At 41.2% G+C, this 14,552-nt stretch overlaps 1 protein-coding gene across 1 annotated transcript in view; it reads left to right on the top strand.

Moving 5' to 3' along the window:
* The window catches only part of DOCK3 (dedicator of cytokinesis 3), a 167,170-nt gene extending 153,026 nt beyond the window's left edge, over window positions 1-14,144 (top strand). The window contains exons 52-56 of the mRNA XM_070736728.1: window positions 4,591-4,709; window positions 8,810-8,897; window positions 10,573-10,695; window positions 11,508-11,590; window positions 13,647-14,144. Coding sequence (XP_070592829.1) covers window positions 4,591-4,709; window positions 8,810-8,897; window positions 10,573-10,695; window positions 11,508-11,590; window positions 13,647-14,144 — 911 coding nt within the window. The remainder of the gene's footprint in view (window positions 1-4,590; window positions 4,710-8,809; window positions 8,898-10,572; window positions 10,696-11,507; window positions 11,591-13,646) is intronic.
* Window positions 14,145-14,552: the final 408 nt, after the last annotated feature.

Here is a 14,552-nt window from a genome sequence, read left to right as displayed (position 1 = left end):
CCTCCTCTCTGATGAGAGGAAGACCAAGCCCGTCGTGGAATCTATTATGGTGCCTAGATGAAGCAGGCGCATAGTTGGCTGCAAATGACTCTTGGCTTGGTTGATGGTAAATCCTGCCCTCTCCAGAAAATCTATTGTCCGGGCCAGGTCTTGCATGGCTTGTTGAGGGCTCCTGGAGAGGATGATAACGTCGTCTAAATATGCTAGAAGACATATGGATTGAGCCCTGAGGCTCGCTGTTAGAGTGTCCAAAAGTTTGGTGAATGCCCTCGGGGCTGAAGACAACCCGAAGGGCATGGCCTTGTACTGGTAGTGCTGGTTGAGAAGATAGAATCGGAGAAACTGTCGATGTTGTGGATGGACCGGGACATGGAGGTACGCCTCCTTGAGGTCGATGGAGGTCATCCAGTCCCACTGACGAATGGATGCTACTATGGTGTGTATTGAATGCATTTTGAAACGTTGGTACCTGATGTACAGGTTCAGCTGTTTCAGGTTTAAAATCAGACGGCAGCCGCCGGAAGACTTGGGAACCACGAATACAATGGAATAGAACCCTAGTGTCTCTTGCTAAGGTTGTACGGGCTCTATTGCTCCTATCTCCAGGAGATGCTGGACTTCCTGTAGGATGGTGGAGCGCTTTTGTGGATGATTCAGTGAGGTTTCTATAAACCTGTTGGGGGGCCGGTGTAGAAATCTTAGTTGTAGGCCTTGAGCTATGGTGTCTAAGGACCATACGTCTGTGGAGATGGATTCCCAAAATTCGGTGAAGCACTGCAGGCGTCCACCGATGGGATTGTCCTGGGAGGAGTCACTTTTGCTTGCGATATCCTCCCCTATTGCCTCCTCGAAATGGTCTGCAGGATTGCTGGAACTGCTGGTTTCTGTTCCCATAACCCCCTCGATCAGCTCGGTAAGTGGGTGTATAGGTCCCCTCTCCGTAAGCCCTTGCGACCGGGGATGAAGTCGAGGCGGGGTCCGAACGAAAGGACTGCCTGCGAAAATATGGAGCCCCCCGTCTGTCCTGTCGCCTTGCTGATCGTGGCAAAACTTTTTTCTTGTCCCTGTCCTCAACGAGGACTGAGTCTAGGGATTCACCAAAGAGCTTAGAGCCCTGATACGGGGCCGCGGCAAGGCGCCATTTCGATTTAGCATCCGCTTGCCACGAGCGAAGCCAAAGTAGGCGTCGAGCTGACAGGTTGGATGCCAAGGTGTGAGAGGCAAATCTAGCTGCCGCCAAGGTGGCATCCGTGGAGAATTCGGTAGTGGCAATAAGTTTATTAACATCTTGGCGTAGCCTGGCATCTTCCGGGCCTAGTCTGGTAAGCATATCTTTCAACCATAGGATGGAGGCCCTGTTAAAGAAGGATGCGGCCGATGCCGCCCTGAGGGACCAGGCGGACAGCTGATGAATTCTCCTGATCATGTTCTCCGCCCGCCTATCATCCAGCTTCAGCCCATCTGCCATGTCTGATGGCACGACTGCATTGGACATCAAGGATGTTACTGGCGTATCCACCGAGGGATACTGGAGCAAATCCTCCACCTCTGGATCAAAAGTATAAAACTTCCTGTCCCAGGCTGAGGGTCCTAGGGCTGCAGTTGGTTGCTGCCGGGGCTTTTTGATGTTCTCTGCAAAAATGGGTATTGCAGGGATGTGTTCAGACTCCTTCTGTGGCTCGTTAATGAGCCTGGCTGCTGGCATGATGCCCACATCCTGAGCTGCTGGCTTTGCTGAGTTATCAGGAGTCAAAGTGGCCTTGGCCTTATTCAACAAAACTCTGAAGAGAGACTGCTTGAATAGGCCTGCTAGTGGAGGTTGCTCAGGTAAGGTGGCTTCATCTCCGGATAGCTCATCCTCCTGGTCCATGGGCATCTCTCCAAGGTCTTGGTCTTCCTGGAAGGAATCGTGCATAGATGTGGCCACCTCAGGCACAGTCCAAGGATCCTGTCTGCCAGGTCTAGGGAGAGGGGAAGGCCTCTGCTGGGCGCCCACTGCAATGCCTTGAGAGTAGGCCGAAGCAATCATATCCTGCAAGGATGGAGACATTGCTTGCCAGTTGTCCATGGGTCCTCTAAGGCCCGCTGCAGTTGGTGTAAATGTGGCTGCTGCAGCTGAAGGTGGTTGAGACCTTGGCTGTACAGCTGGTCTGGACCATTCTGCCCTTTGAAAACCTTCAGCAGGTGGAGCACTCAAAGGGCGATCAGGTGATAATCCCCCTGCACCAGCGAGGTGAAAGCCCTCCAATGGAATCTCCGAGACCAAGGGGCTTTGTTGACGTGGGGGAAGACTGCTTGAGGGGCTAGGCCCTTTTCTAGTCTTGGATATTTCCAATTGGGCTTCCAGGGCCTTAATTTTCTTCTCAGCCTCTTTTAGGGCTGAGGACTGGGAAGATTTCCCCTTAGATTTTGTGCCATGAGCCTTGTCTTTCCCTTTATTTGATGAGGGAACTGTAAGCTCACTAGGGGCGTTTTGTGGTAACTGCGACATAATCATATAATTACTCACAGACAGCAAACCAAAAGAGGCTTTTTCACGATGCTCAGTAGATTGCAAAAGTGACTAAGGCAATTGCGACGCTTGAAAAGCGCATCATCACCCCCTTGTGGCTGATTGGTCTAATGACTCGAAAGATCTGACCTCGTTGCCATGGCAACCCCTGTTAGCCCAAGAAGGCGGCCGGGGTAAAACTTAAGTAGCTGAGTCATTGGCTAAAATGGCGGCCGTGACGTCAGGCAGGAGGAGAGAATTGTCCCTTCACGAGGCAAAGAGAATCTATAATCCTCGTAGCTTGCCATCTTGCTGGTTAGCTCTGGGGCGGCGTTCCAGCCCTCTCTCGGCAATTTAGTGCTCCCCATACTGCTCGCTCCGTCGGCGGCGTCTCCTGGCCGCCAAACAGCTGATGGGGGGAAAAAACCTCCTGCGCGGCAAATTCAAGGCTTCCCAGCCGCCGCGTTGAAACTGCGGTCCTTTCTGCCGCTAAACAGCTGATTTACAGGCTTCGGGATTGAATGAGGCAGCTGGGACTCCTCACACTTGGGATAGCAACCGATCTGGAGGTGCTGCGTCGCGCTGGCCACCCAAGGAGGTATCTTGGCATAGGTGGGAAGGGGGGGGTTTGATCGCTCGCGTCAGGGACCCCATACCAGCGCACCCTGTCAGCAAAGCTTGCTCCGGGGAGCAGAGGCTTCTCAGGGGAGACGAGTTGGAGAACTATACCCCAGAGGGCAGAGGCTCTCAGTCCAGGAACTCCAGTTTTCATCCTGTAGAGAGGGATAAAAAAGGAGAGAAGAAAAGATTATTACAAGGAAAAGAAAGGCATGTATTTATTAAAACAATCTATCTCCAACTGGAGAGAACAAAACTCATAGTCCCTACGCTATGACTGAGTTTTAAAACTGACTGGAAGGGGCAGTGGTGGGCGGGACATAATAATTATGCTAATTTTTAACACAGTCCCTGCCAGTAAGGCTTAAGTAATACCCACATTGGACTCTCTGAGCAGTGCAGTGGAGAATAAAAAGCTATACACTTCAACTTCCCAGCTATACACTTCAACATATATTTTGAAGAGTAGAAAAACTATAATTTCTCAACAAACTTCTATTAAAGTGGATCTTTTACAGTGCTTTCATATTGACAGCCCTCTGGAGTAGTTTTGAGAATATGCAAATTGATAAAACCCATATTGGGCTTCTGTGCTGGTAGATGCCATTCTGCCATCTGAAAGATAGAATTGGCTATAATCCAGTGTTTTAATATTTTCAAATAAATGTTTAACTCCTTAATAGTTTTTTGGGAAAATAAATTTATTTCACTTATAGCCTGACTTTATATTGGTTAAGTGAGATGTATAAAATATTTGCCAAAGCTCAAAATGTAGTTCTCGTTCCTATTCAGTCAAATATGTTCATATATTTAAAAATGTAATGACATAAATGTAGAAAGGCAACTAATAACAGAAGCAGTAACCTGCTCGATTGGACCTTTGGCCCATTTCAACCAGCTATCTGTTCTCAGAGTGGCCAACCAAGTGCACAAGTTCCTGTTGCATCTAGTTTCCCAAGCAGGTGTACTTGATAGACAGTCACACTGCCATTGAGGCTAATGATGGCAGATGTACCAGAAAGATTTTTATTTCATTAAAAATGGAGTTATAGAATTCCTTCATTGACTTATTAGCCTGGCTGCTCTAATTTGGTGGTCCTTCAATCCACCCAACCCTCCCTCCCTTTGATAACCTGATGAAAAATGATGGCATAATTCTCTGCCATTTTGTGATGTAGGGTATATTATGTTTATGAAATAACTTCCAAATTCCTCTAAAGATTACACTCTTATATCCTTGTCTGATGTGGTTTCATTCAGTTGGTCAATTTCTGCCAGTGTTAAGTGTCATCTTTGTTCATTGGAAGATTCCTCATCACCTCTAATGAATCGATCTAATTAGTCAATCTCTCATTGCCATCTTATATTTGGAATTGTATAAACGTCTGTGAGTTATATGTCTCAGGAAGATGAAGTAACTGAGTGAAAGAGAGCCGTTTGTGTTTTGTCATGTGTACGTTATTGTTCTAACTCGTTTACAGGCTCTCCCTCTCTACCAGATAAATACCGTCATCATCGAGAATTAATGATGCTACAACCAGCACACCGAGATCGGCCTAGCAGTGCTATGTATCCTGCAGCTATCATGGAAAATGGGCAGGTAAAAAGTGTGTGTGTGTTTGTTTGTGCATGCATGTGTATCTTTGTGAGTTACACAAAGTTACAAAAACTCTCTGTGAGTTATATTAGATTATACCAGTTGTGACACACTTAGCTTAAAAACACTTTCCAATATACAGGGAGAGAGTTGTTTTAGAAATTATCTGCAGGAAATTATCTAATTTTCTGATTTGGGCAAATGATTAATATTTAATTATTTTTATTTTTATACACACACACACACACATTACTAAAAGCCAGTCTTGGGACTGTAAAAATATACAGTGACTTGTTTCACTCTTCCATACTATTAGAAGTGTTTCTGCCAGGTCCCACAAGTGTCCTCTCTGTCATCCTTGCCACAGTCACAACTCTGACCTAATTAGTATAGTGGGAGAGAAATCAGCAAACAGTGTCATCACTCCTTCCTTATTCTTGCCATGTCATTTGAAAGTGAAGCAGAGCCACTGTTCAAATGAACTTGGAAGAATAGGAAGTTTTCCTTGCAAAGCACTGTGATACTTGACTCTGGGATTGTAGGGGAGGGAAATCTAATAAATAAATAAATAAATGCAGAATCTAGAGAAATATATGTCTAGAGGGGAAAAAACAAAAGTTATTTTTCTGCTAGAAATGAGGGTACTCCCTTCTCCAAAAAGGGATATGCTTGAGGTTCTCTCTGTTCCTTCATGTCATAATTACTCTTGCACCCTACTAGCTGTCTTCAACACGACTACCAACTATTTTCTTTTATTTAGCATCTAAAACTACCATCAATAGTTTAGAAAGAGAGATCATCCTTCCGAAAGCATATATCTAATGAATGCTGATAGAAGAAAGGGATTACATGGTTTCCTATTTGTGAGAAAACGGCAAGACTTTTGCAATTAAATAAATAAATGCCCCAAATGTCTCAGAAATCATTTAATAAATTGAGGATTTAGAAATTCTATATTCCATTATGTATCAGCAAAAGTATATTATCACTTGCTGCATCTAATTTAGATATAGATGTATTATACTGTCACATGCATACTGATATTGAAATAGGCTGTGCTCATATGCTTCAAAACATTTAGAGTTTATGAGTTTAAACCACTGCTTTAAACTACTCCTGGAAACCATTGTCTACTAATTCAGAGACTGCAGCAAGGTATGATTTATTTATCAAATTTATATGGCCATCAGTCTCACACAAAATGAATTTGGATAATGTACAATAAAACTTATTAAAGTCAAACATGAAAACAAGCTAAAATCATTAAATAATTAATGTAAGTAAAAGCAAGATTTCAGGAGAGTTAATGAAGATGTTATACATGACTCAACTAACTCTACTGCCAAGGGATTTCCCAGGCCAAATGAAAAAAAATAAAATTTTATGGGCTTTCCAAAAGGCCGTAAGGTATTGGTGGGAGATGATGTTCCAGAGGGTAAATGCCATAGTAGAAAGGGCTCAATTCGTGAGTCCCATAAATTCAACTCCTTAGCAAATGGGACATACAGATGTCTCTTGATGATGGACCTGATGGATAGAAAGTAGGGGTAGAATTGGGGAGAGTTGATCTGTCAGATAACCTGGCCCTATGTCAAATAGAACTTTAAAGCTACTTTGCATTATATCCAGAAGCAAATTGGCAACCGGTGCAGTTCATGGAAAGAAGTATAATGTGAATCCTTCTCAGGACACCCATAACTGCCCATATTACTCCATCTTGCACCAGCTGAAACTTCCAAATACTTTTCAGGAGCGTCCCATTTAGAGCAGGTTACACTAGTCCATTCGGGAGAGGAGGAGAACATGAGAACCTGTGAACAGAGCTTCACAATCCAGGTGCACACACAATATGAATTTGTGCACATGACACCTAATGCCAGTTACTACATGGGTGCTGCATATTGAACCAACTGATTTTCCTGGAGTCTTTAAAGGCAGTCCCATGTAGAATACACTGCTGTAATCTAATTGGCTTGCGATCAGAGCACAAGTGAATGTCTATCACAAAGTCTTCTCTCTCCAGGAAAAGCCACTGGTGGTGCACCAGCCAATGTTTGGCAAAGGTCCACATCACCATAGCCTCCATCTCCATCCAGTTGAATCTTGAAATCAAGGAAGATCTCAAATTATGAATCTGCTCCCATGGGGGCTGTATCCGAGTCTTCGGAGGGGGGCGGCATACAAATCTAAATAATAATAATAATAATAATAATAATAATAATAATAATAATTGGAATAATTACAAATGGAACACTCAAAAATGAGACAGAAAGACTAATACTGGCGGCACAAGAAGAGGCCATTAGAACAAATCCTGTCAAAGCCAGAATTGAAAAATCAACAGACGATCCAAAGTGCAGACTCTGCAAAGAAACAAATGAAACAATCACATACTCAGCTGCTGCAAAAAGATCACACAGACTGACTACAAGCATAGACATGATGCTGTGGCACAGATGATCCACTGGAACTTGTGCCGGAGCTACCATTTACCAGTGGCAAAGAATTGATGGGATCATAAGCCTGAAAAAGTGGTCGAAAATGAGCAAGCAAAACTACTGTGGGACTTCCGACTTCAGACTGACCGAATTCTGAAGCATAACACACCAGACATTGTGTTCTGTCTGGGTTCCCCCAGACCTCAACACCAACTGGAAAAAACAGCCAGACACTCTGGTAAAAGCCAAAAGTAGTTTATAACTGGAAAAAATAAGCACAGAGGAAAACCTGTTCTTCCCAACAGACAGGATATAATACAGTACAGCAGGGTCCTGATGTCCAGACAATACAGCAAGCTTCTTGCTGGCACACACCCCCAAGGTTTCAATAGGCAAAGGCACAAACCAGGATTCCAAGACGCCAAAGTTCACAGTCAGGTCCCACGACTCTCAAAGATAAAACTCCACAAGCCAGGAAGGGTGGGTCTGCCTTTTAGCCTTTCCCAAGAGCACCACACCCAAACCCAGCTGCTGCCACTTTAATGCTGAAAGTATTTAGCCAATTGACTCCGTCTCTGATTAGCTCTCCGTTGTCGCAGATCAATTATGGCTTGTGCACTTTCCTCTAAGGAATCCAGGCTGCTTGCTGAGGAGAGCTCCCCCTGGTGGGACTCTGGCTGTCCTCCCTCTTCTTCAGCCTGGGATTCCTCCTCGTCTGTCTGCACCTCCTGTTCCTCAGCCTCTCCCTCTGAGCTGGAAACCGACAGAAGGTCAGCCGTTCCCGGAGGGGCCTCAGACGGAACCACAACACATTGTGATCGTGGAGAAAAAGAAAGTATGGATCATCGACATCCCAATCCCAGGAGACAGCAGAATTGAGGAGAAGCAGCTAGAGAAATTAGTGAAATACGAAGATCTAAAAATCGAGCTGCAACAACTCTGGCATAAGTCAGTGAAAGTGGTCCCAGTGGTACTTGGCACGCTGGGCGCAGTGTCAAAGTATCTCAACGGACATTTGAAAACCATCGGAATTAACAAAATCTCTATCTGTCAATTGCAAAAGGCCGCTTTACTGGGATCGGCAAACATAATTCGCCGCTACATCACGCAGTCCTAGGTGCTTGGGAAGCACCCGACTGGGGATGAAATACCCAATCCAGCATAGTGATCTCGTTTGCTGTGTTTTATTGACATAATAATTATAATAACAATATTATTATTATTATTATTATTATTATTATTATTATTATTATTTCTTTGAGCTATAACACCAGAGAATCTCGGTGTTATGTTGGCAGAGAATCTCACTGGAAAAAAAGCACATCTTTCTTTTGCTTGGGTTCAACTTCAGCCTTAATTCATACATTATGATATGGCCAATCCACTAGGATTACTAGGATTAATCTTCAAGGCTTTGGTCACAGGTTTTCTGTGCTGTCGCCACAGGAATTTCTAAGATAATGCATTTCTTATTCAATCATTTGAGACTTGCCTTGAACATGACATGCAAATCCAGTTTATAACTAAAACATAAGTTATATGGTAAGAACCTGAATGAGATCTTTCACTGCAAAGAGGACATTTGATTAACCAATTATAAGATTTTGTTTTTGTAATGTGCAATATTTGTTTCAATAGTCTTGAATTACATTTTGTCTTTCCTAGCATCCAAATTTCCAGAGAGCCTTATTCCAGCAGGTAATTGGACCATGCAAACCCTGCAGTGATCCTAATCTATCTGTTGCTGAAAAAGGTATTGTCTGTTCTATTTTATTTAGGTTTTATACAACACGTTCAATTACTAATTTTCCTTTCTAAGCTTGATATTATTAGTATTTCATTTTATCTGAGACAAAATTATCTTATCCCACTCTATCATAGATAGTTTATATATCATACTTTTTTTACCAAGATAATATCCCCCGAACCAAATGTTAAGGAAATAAATTACGAGGCATCACTAATCCATGTAAACAAAAAAAAAATTCAAATTGGATTTTTCAAAATAAATGAATAGCTTTTCCAACCAGTTGAAAAAGACATAGTGAAGAAATTCAAGGAAACCTGTGAAGTTTTCATTTTCTTATTTATTTTGTGATAAAGGGATACACAATGGCCTAAACAAAAAAAGATATAAAACACAACATCTATATTAACAAATCATGTAATAAATGCCCAACTGTAAATGATTTGCAGGGTGAGTTGGGCAGAGAGCAAATGATTAAATGTGACTGCACACTTTTTGTACTTGCATTGTCATATCCCAGGGAGGGATATTTTGTATGGTTATCACAACAAATGCTTTATCTGTCAGATTTTGCTGGAATCTTGATTAGCTGCAGGTGCTCTGTGGGATTTGACAATATGGGCTTTCAAGGTGGATATCCTTTTATTGAGCTTTATTCTGGCAGAAATCACCTATCATCAAAATGACATTCCAGGTTGCCTGGTACTTACAGTAGGCATATACAGTACTAGCACAGTAGAATATTCACAATTCATAAACTGATTGTCTTCCATCTCTTTGTGTTTCCAAATTCTGTAGAGGATTAATATAGCAAATATTTAGGAAGCATACATTAGGCTTTTAAGAGAGTCATTGGGAGGGGAAAAACTATTGTTAAGTGAAGCCATTATTATTAAAAGCAGCTTAGATTATAACAGGAGCAGAAAACCTGCTAAAATAGAAATTAACTACTATATTTTGATTTAAAAATGGAGTATGCCTCCTTGTTGTGAAAATGGAGTAGATTTTAAGACTGCAAATTGTCATTTTCTTTTTCAACTAAAGTTCTCCTTTGAGTAACAAAGCACTGATGTATAAAACTTTAGCTATTGTTCTCTATCAGCTTTGCCTAAAATTGTGCTTGTTGTTTAGCAATCAGAGCAGCTATTCTTCAGACATAATCAATGAAAAATCTTCTGGATAATTATTAACGCAGGTTTTTAGGAAGGATCTAACTTGGAATCTAATATAATTTCAGCATAAATTTTATTAGCTGAAATACTCGTTTAGTGTCATGATTATTGAGAAAGTTTTCAAAAACAATTTGAAGCTATGAGAAATATCGTGGTCACTGTTTCCACAGTAACAGGCTCTGTTGTGCATATTACTATTTCTTTTCCTAATTTTTTTTTGCTTCTTTTTTATTTTTATTTTCAAAGCAAACTCTCTGTGTGTTTGTGTGTGTGCGTGCGTGCGCGTGTGTGTGTGTTACTGGTTTCAGAGTTGTTCTGTTCTCTCATTAAAAACACACTATTATTTCCTATCATCTACCCCATCTTCATAGGGTATGTAATAGCATGGAGCCAGTCCCAAAATACTCCAGAGACTGAAGAAAATAAAAATGTCAGCCTTCAATCCTGTTAAGTCCCCATTAATCCTGCATTTGACTATTATCCAAATACAATCTGTTTCCATCCTTCAGCTGTTTCAGCAACACCGAGCAGCTGGAGTCTGGACAGCGGAACCAGAGAGGCCCTGCCATTCCTGTCTGCTCATGTTGGGAGCATCCTGGTCCCACCAGTGCCTCCCCGAAGCCTGACCCATGGTAAGGAAATGGTCAGGGGGTCTGCAGAAGAACCCTACAAGGATGCCCAGATAAATCACGCGAAGACCAACACAGACATTTTTATGACTTCTCTAAAAAGAAAGGAAATTCATGCAGGAAAATATTTTCCTGGTTCTCTTGGCTGACAGTTAATCTAAACCTTTAAAACGGGCTGTGAATGTGCTTTGGGACTGGACATAGTTTTTTAAATGATGTGAGGCAGTGGTTCCCAACATGGAGCAATTTGATTTTTAGTAAGGGCAATTGGAACCTTGTTTAAACCAAGTTTAATGGCCTTTTAGGCTTCCTCCGCGTGAGTAGGAGTTCACTTTTTGAATAGTAAGAATGATATATCATGGGGGGAGATGTTTAGGTGGGACATGGCCAAAAAAAGGTTGGGAACCACTGGTGTAAGGTAGTCTGATGTCTTGCTGTGGGTTTTAATGTATAATTATATATTGAGCTCAAATTATTTTTGAAAACAAATATTACTTTAAAATTTTTATCATCCTTCCAAGGACAGTCAAGTACTAAAAAATGATTGAGATTTCAGATGTGGATTGCTAATGAGCCTGTTTTCTTGCCACGGGAATCTTCATACAATATCAGCTGTTGGTAAAATTCAGCTGCCTTTACTTTTTACTTCCATTTTTATGTTTATTAAAAACATTAGACTGTATTTGCAGAGTAACACTGATTTCTGAAAGAGAGTGTTTTAACTGTCAGGGTTAACATTTGCTTTAACTAGTATTGCACAAATTAAGAAATATGAACAGGTCAGTGATTCTGCCCTATCTGACTTCCCTTATAAGGCCACTATTTACTACACTTTGATGCCTTCCACCATCATCTTAATGACGTTCCCCCAGCGCTGCCTGCACGAACACTGCGCAAGGTAAAAGTTTTGTCATATTTCAGAACTGTCTAGCCAGTATCATCCTAATATTGCTTAGATTAGAATTTTAAGATACACCTGTTTTGCCCAGTTTTTGGAGAGGTAGAAAGCAAAAATCAGTATCCTTAAGAGAAACATACAAACTCTGCAAGCTGTATAAGGGTCTCCTGGGTTATTTGAGAATAAAATGGTAAAAGGTGAAGCATATCACCAGGATTTTCCAAAGTAAAAAAATAACATTCCTGTTTGTTCTTTTATATAAGCTGTTCACCTTGAATGAGCTGGTATAAATTATGTCTAATTTTTGCTCATGCTCCCATGTGAGAGGATGAGTTTAAAGTTTCCTCTCAGTTTAATAGGTACTAGGAAAAGAAAATGAATTTTTGCTGCTGAGCTGGGCTTTCAAAATCAAGGGACGTGATACACAATACAGTGATACCTCGTCTTACGAACTTAATTGGTTCCGGGAAGAGATTTGTAAGGTGAAAAGTTTGTAAGACGAAACAATGTTTCCCATAGGAATCAATGGAAAAGCAATTAATGCGTGCAAGCCCAAAACCCCTTTTGCCAGCCGAGGCTCCCCTCCATGGGAAACCCCACCTCCAGACTTCCATGTTTTTGTGATGCTGCAGGGGAATCCCAGCAGCGCAAAAACGGGTGCTTCGCTGGCAACGGAAGTCCGGAGGTTGAGTTTTCCAGCAAGGGGAGCCTCAGCAAAATTGCAGCATCACAAAAACACGGAAGTCCTCGAAACCCCACCTCTAGACTTCCGTGTTTTTGTGATGCTGCAGGGGAATCCCAGCAGCGCAAAAATGGGCGCTTCGCTGGCAACAGAAGTCTGGAGGCGGGGCATCCCAGTGGCGCTGGCTTGGGTTTGTAAGGTGAAAATAGTTTGGAAGAAGCAAAAAAAATCTTAAACCTACAAAAATTATTAGTCTATTTTTTTCTAATAACAGCCATTTTATTAGATACCTAAAGTAAAAAAGAATTTACCCTTTGTTTTGCCTTAAATCTTTGATTTCACCTTTGATTCTTTAATTCTACTGTATGAACACATGGTTTGTCTCAGATTTTGTTTGCAAATCCAATTGTCTTATTACTAGAACACTGAACAGTCTGCATATCCATTAATCTCTTATTTTATATATTTAATTATTTTAATTTCAACAAAAATCCTAATGTTCCAAATATAACCCCTTAATCCATTTTAAACTTATTTTCTTCTTAAGTGCATTTATCTAGTTAGAATCATCTTTATATTGCCAATGAAAAAATGGGGAAAATGTGTGTGCCGCTTTTGCTATCTTTGTGTGTATGTATGTAATACATATGTAAATAGTAATGCAATATAAAGCACCTCTTAAGCCTATTCATTTGAAGTTTTCCATACTTGAATAAAAGCTGAATGTTCTATTTTATATGCAGATTGCATTCAGTTCACCAAGAAATTATCCTTAAAAACAAAAAGCAGTCTTGCCTACAAATTGTACATATTTAACTAAAATTAAGTTGCTTTGGGCCAAATTATATGATATAGAAGAAAGATTTATAACAATTAAGAATTTAGACTCCAAATGAAGATTCACATTCAGTCTTTAAACAACATTGAAAGGCTCTGAAACAGTCTATTCCTTTTTTAACCATTCAGTTCTAAAGTGTATTCTGTAAAATTCTAAAACACATGTGCCTTTTTGTATATTTTGCTTGGTCCAGTTATAAAGACATTGTTCAGCTGTAGATACTGTGCTTTTCATTCAATATTACTTAATAAAAATGTTGACATTTTGTGATTTTTCAATTCAACAAAAATATAGATTGGATAATGCTACCATCATAAACAGGTGTAGCATTTTAGAAGCTTAGAGGTGAGATTGCTTTTTTTTAAAATTGAGCTGAAAATCAAGGATATCATACCATAAAATGAGCTGAAAATAAAAATACTCTTTAATCTGTTACAAATATAATGTACCGTATTCACCATAGAATACACGAAACTCTTTATATGTTCTAATATGTGTATGCCTGTCTCTTTTGTTTTGCTTTTCCATTTAAATAGTCTCCTCTTCACCCGATACCTGCATCCCCCACAAGTCCCCAGTCTGGCCTGGATGGAAGCAATTCCACTCTTTCTGGTAGCGCTAGCAGTGGCGTTTCCTCACTAAGTGAAAGTAATTTTGGCCATTCATCCGAGCCCCCTCCTCGAACAGACACCATGGATTCTGTCCCGAGCCAGACGTGGAACACTGATGAGGACTTAGAGACGCCCTATCTCCCTGTCAGGTACAGTCTCTCAGAACCTGATGTTTTAGAAACACTCAAAACACAGCCATGCCGAAGCCACTCCGCTCCGTCTGGAGTCATTCCTCAGGACACTATGGACCCTCCAGCTCTACCCCCTAAACCATATCATTCCCGTCACCCAAATGAAGAAGGGATGATTCTGGAAGAGGATGAAAAATATCGAGCACTGCATCGTAAAATTGCCAAACCGGCTACGGGTGCAAAAGAGGAGCAAGCAAGGGTGGCATGGGAGCATGGCATCAGCGAGCAGTAGACAAAATGGTCAAGAGTATAGTTTGTGCAATCATTCCAGGTTTTAGAACCAGAACAATGTGTGAAAAAAGCAGAGGAGAAGTTGATTATTTTTCTTATGCTTTGTGAAATTGACTGGAATCAGAGACCGAGACAGCATGTAAAAAAAACAACACCTGCTGCTTTCCTTTTTATTTAATTTTATACTTTCCAGGTTTTTAGTGGTTTGGGATTTGTTCTTTTTCCCACACTGGATCCTACATTCCTTCTACAATTTCAGATAATGGGAAGAATTGAACGACACAAGGAGAAGCCGCATTGAATTTTTACAAGCTTTCTCTTGGTTTGAAGATGTGCACAAATCGAAGTAGTTGCACTAGGAATATGTTTATTTGTTGTGTTAAATGGATTTGGAGATTCCATGACATGT

The sequence above is a fragment of the Erythrolamprus reginae genome, chromosome 2 (assembly GCF_031021105.1).
Source record: "Erythrolamprus reginae isolate rEryReg1 chromosome 2, rEryReg1.hap1, whole genome shotgun sequence".
Taxonomy (NCBI): Eukaryota; Metazoa; Chordata; class Lepidosauria; order Squamata; family Dipsadidae; genus Erythrolamprus; species Erythrolamprus reginae.
The sequence above is the reverse complement of the archived record's forward strand: the minus strand, read 5'-3'. Positions and strand labels throughout refer to the sequence as shown.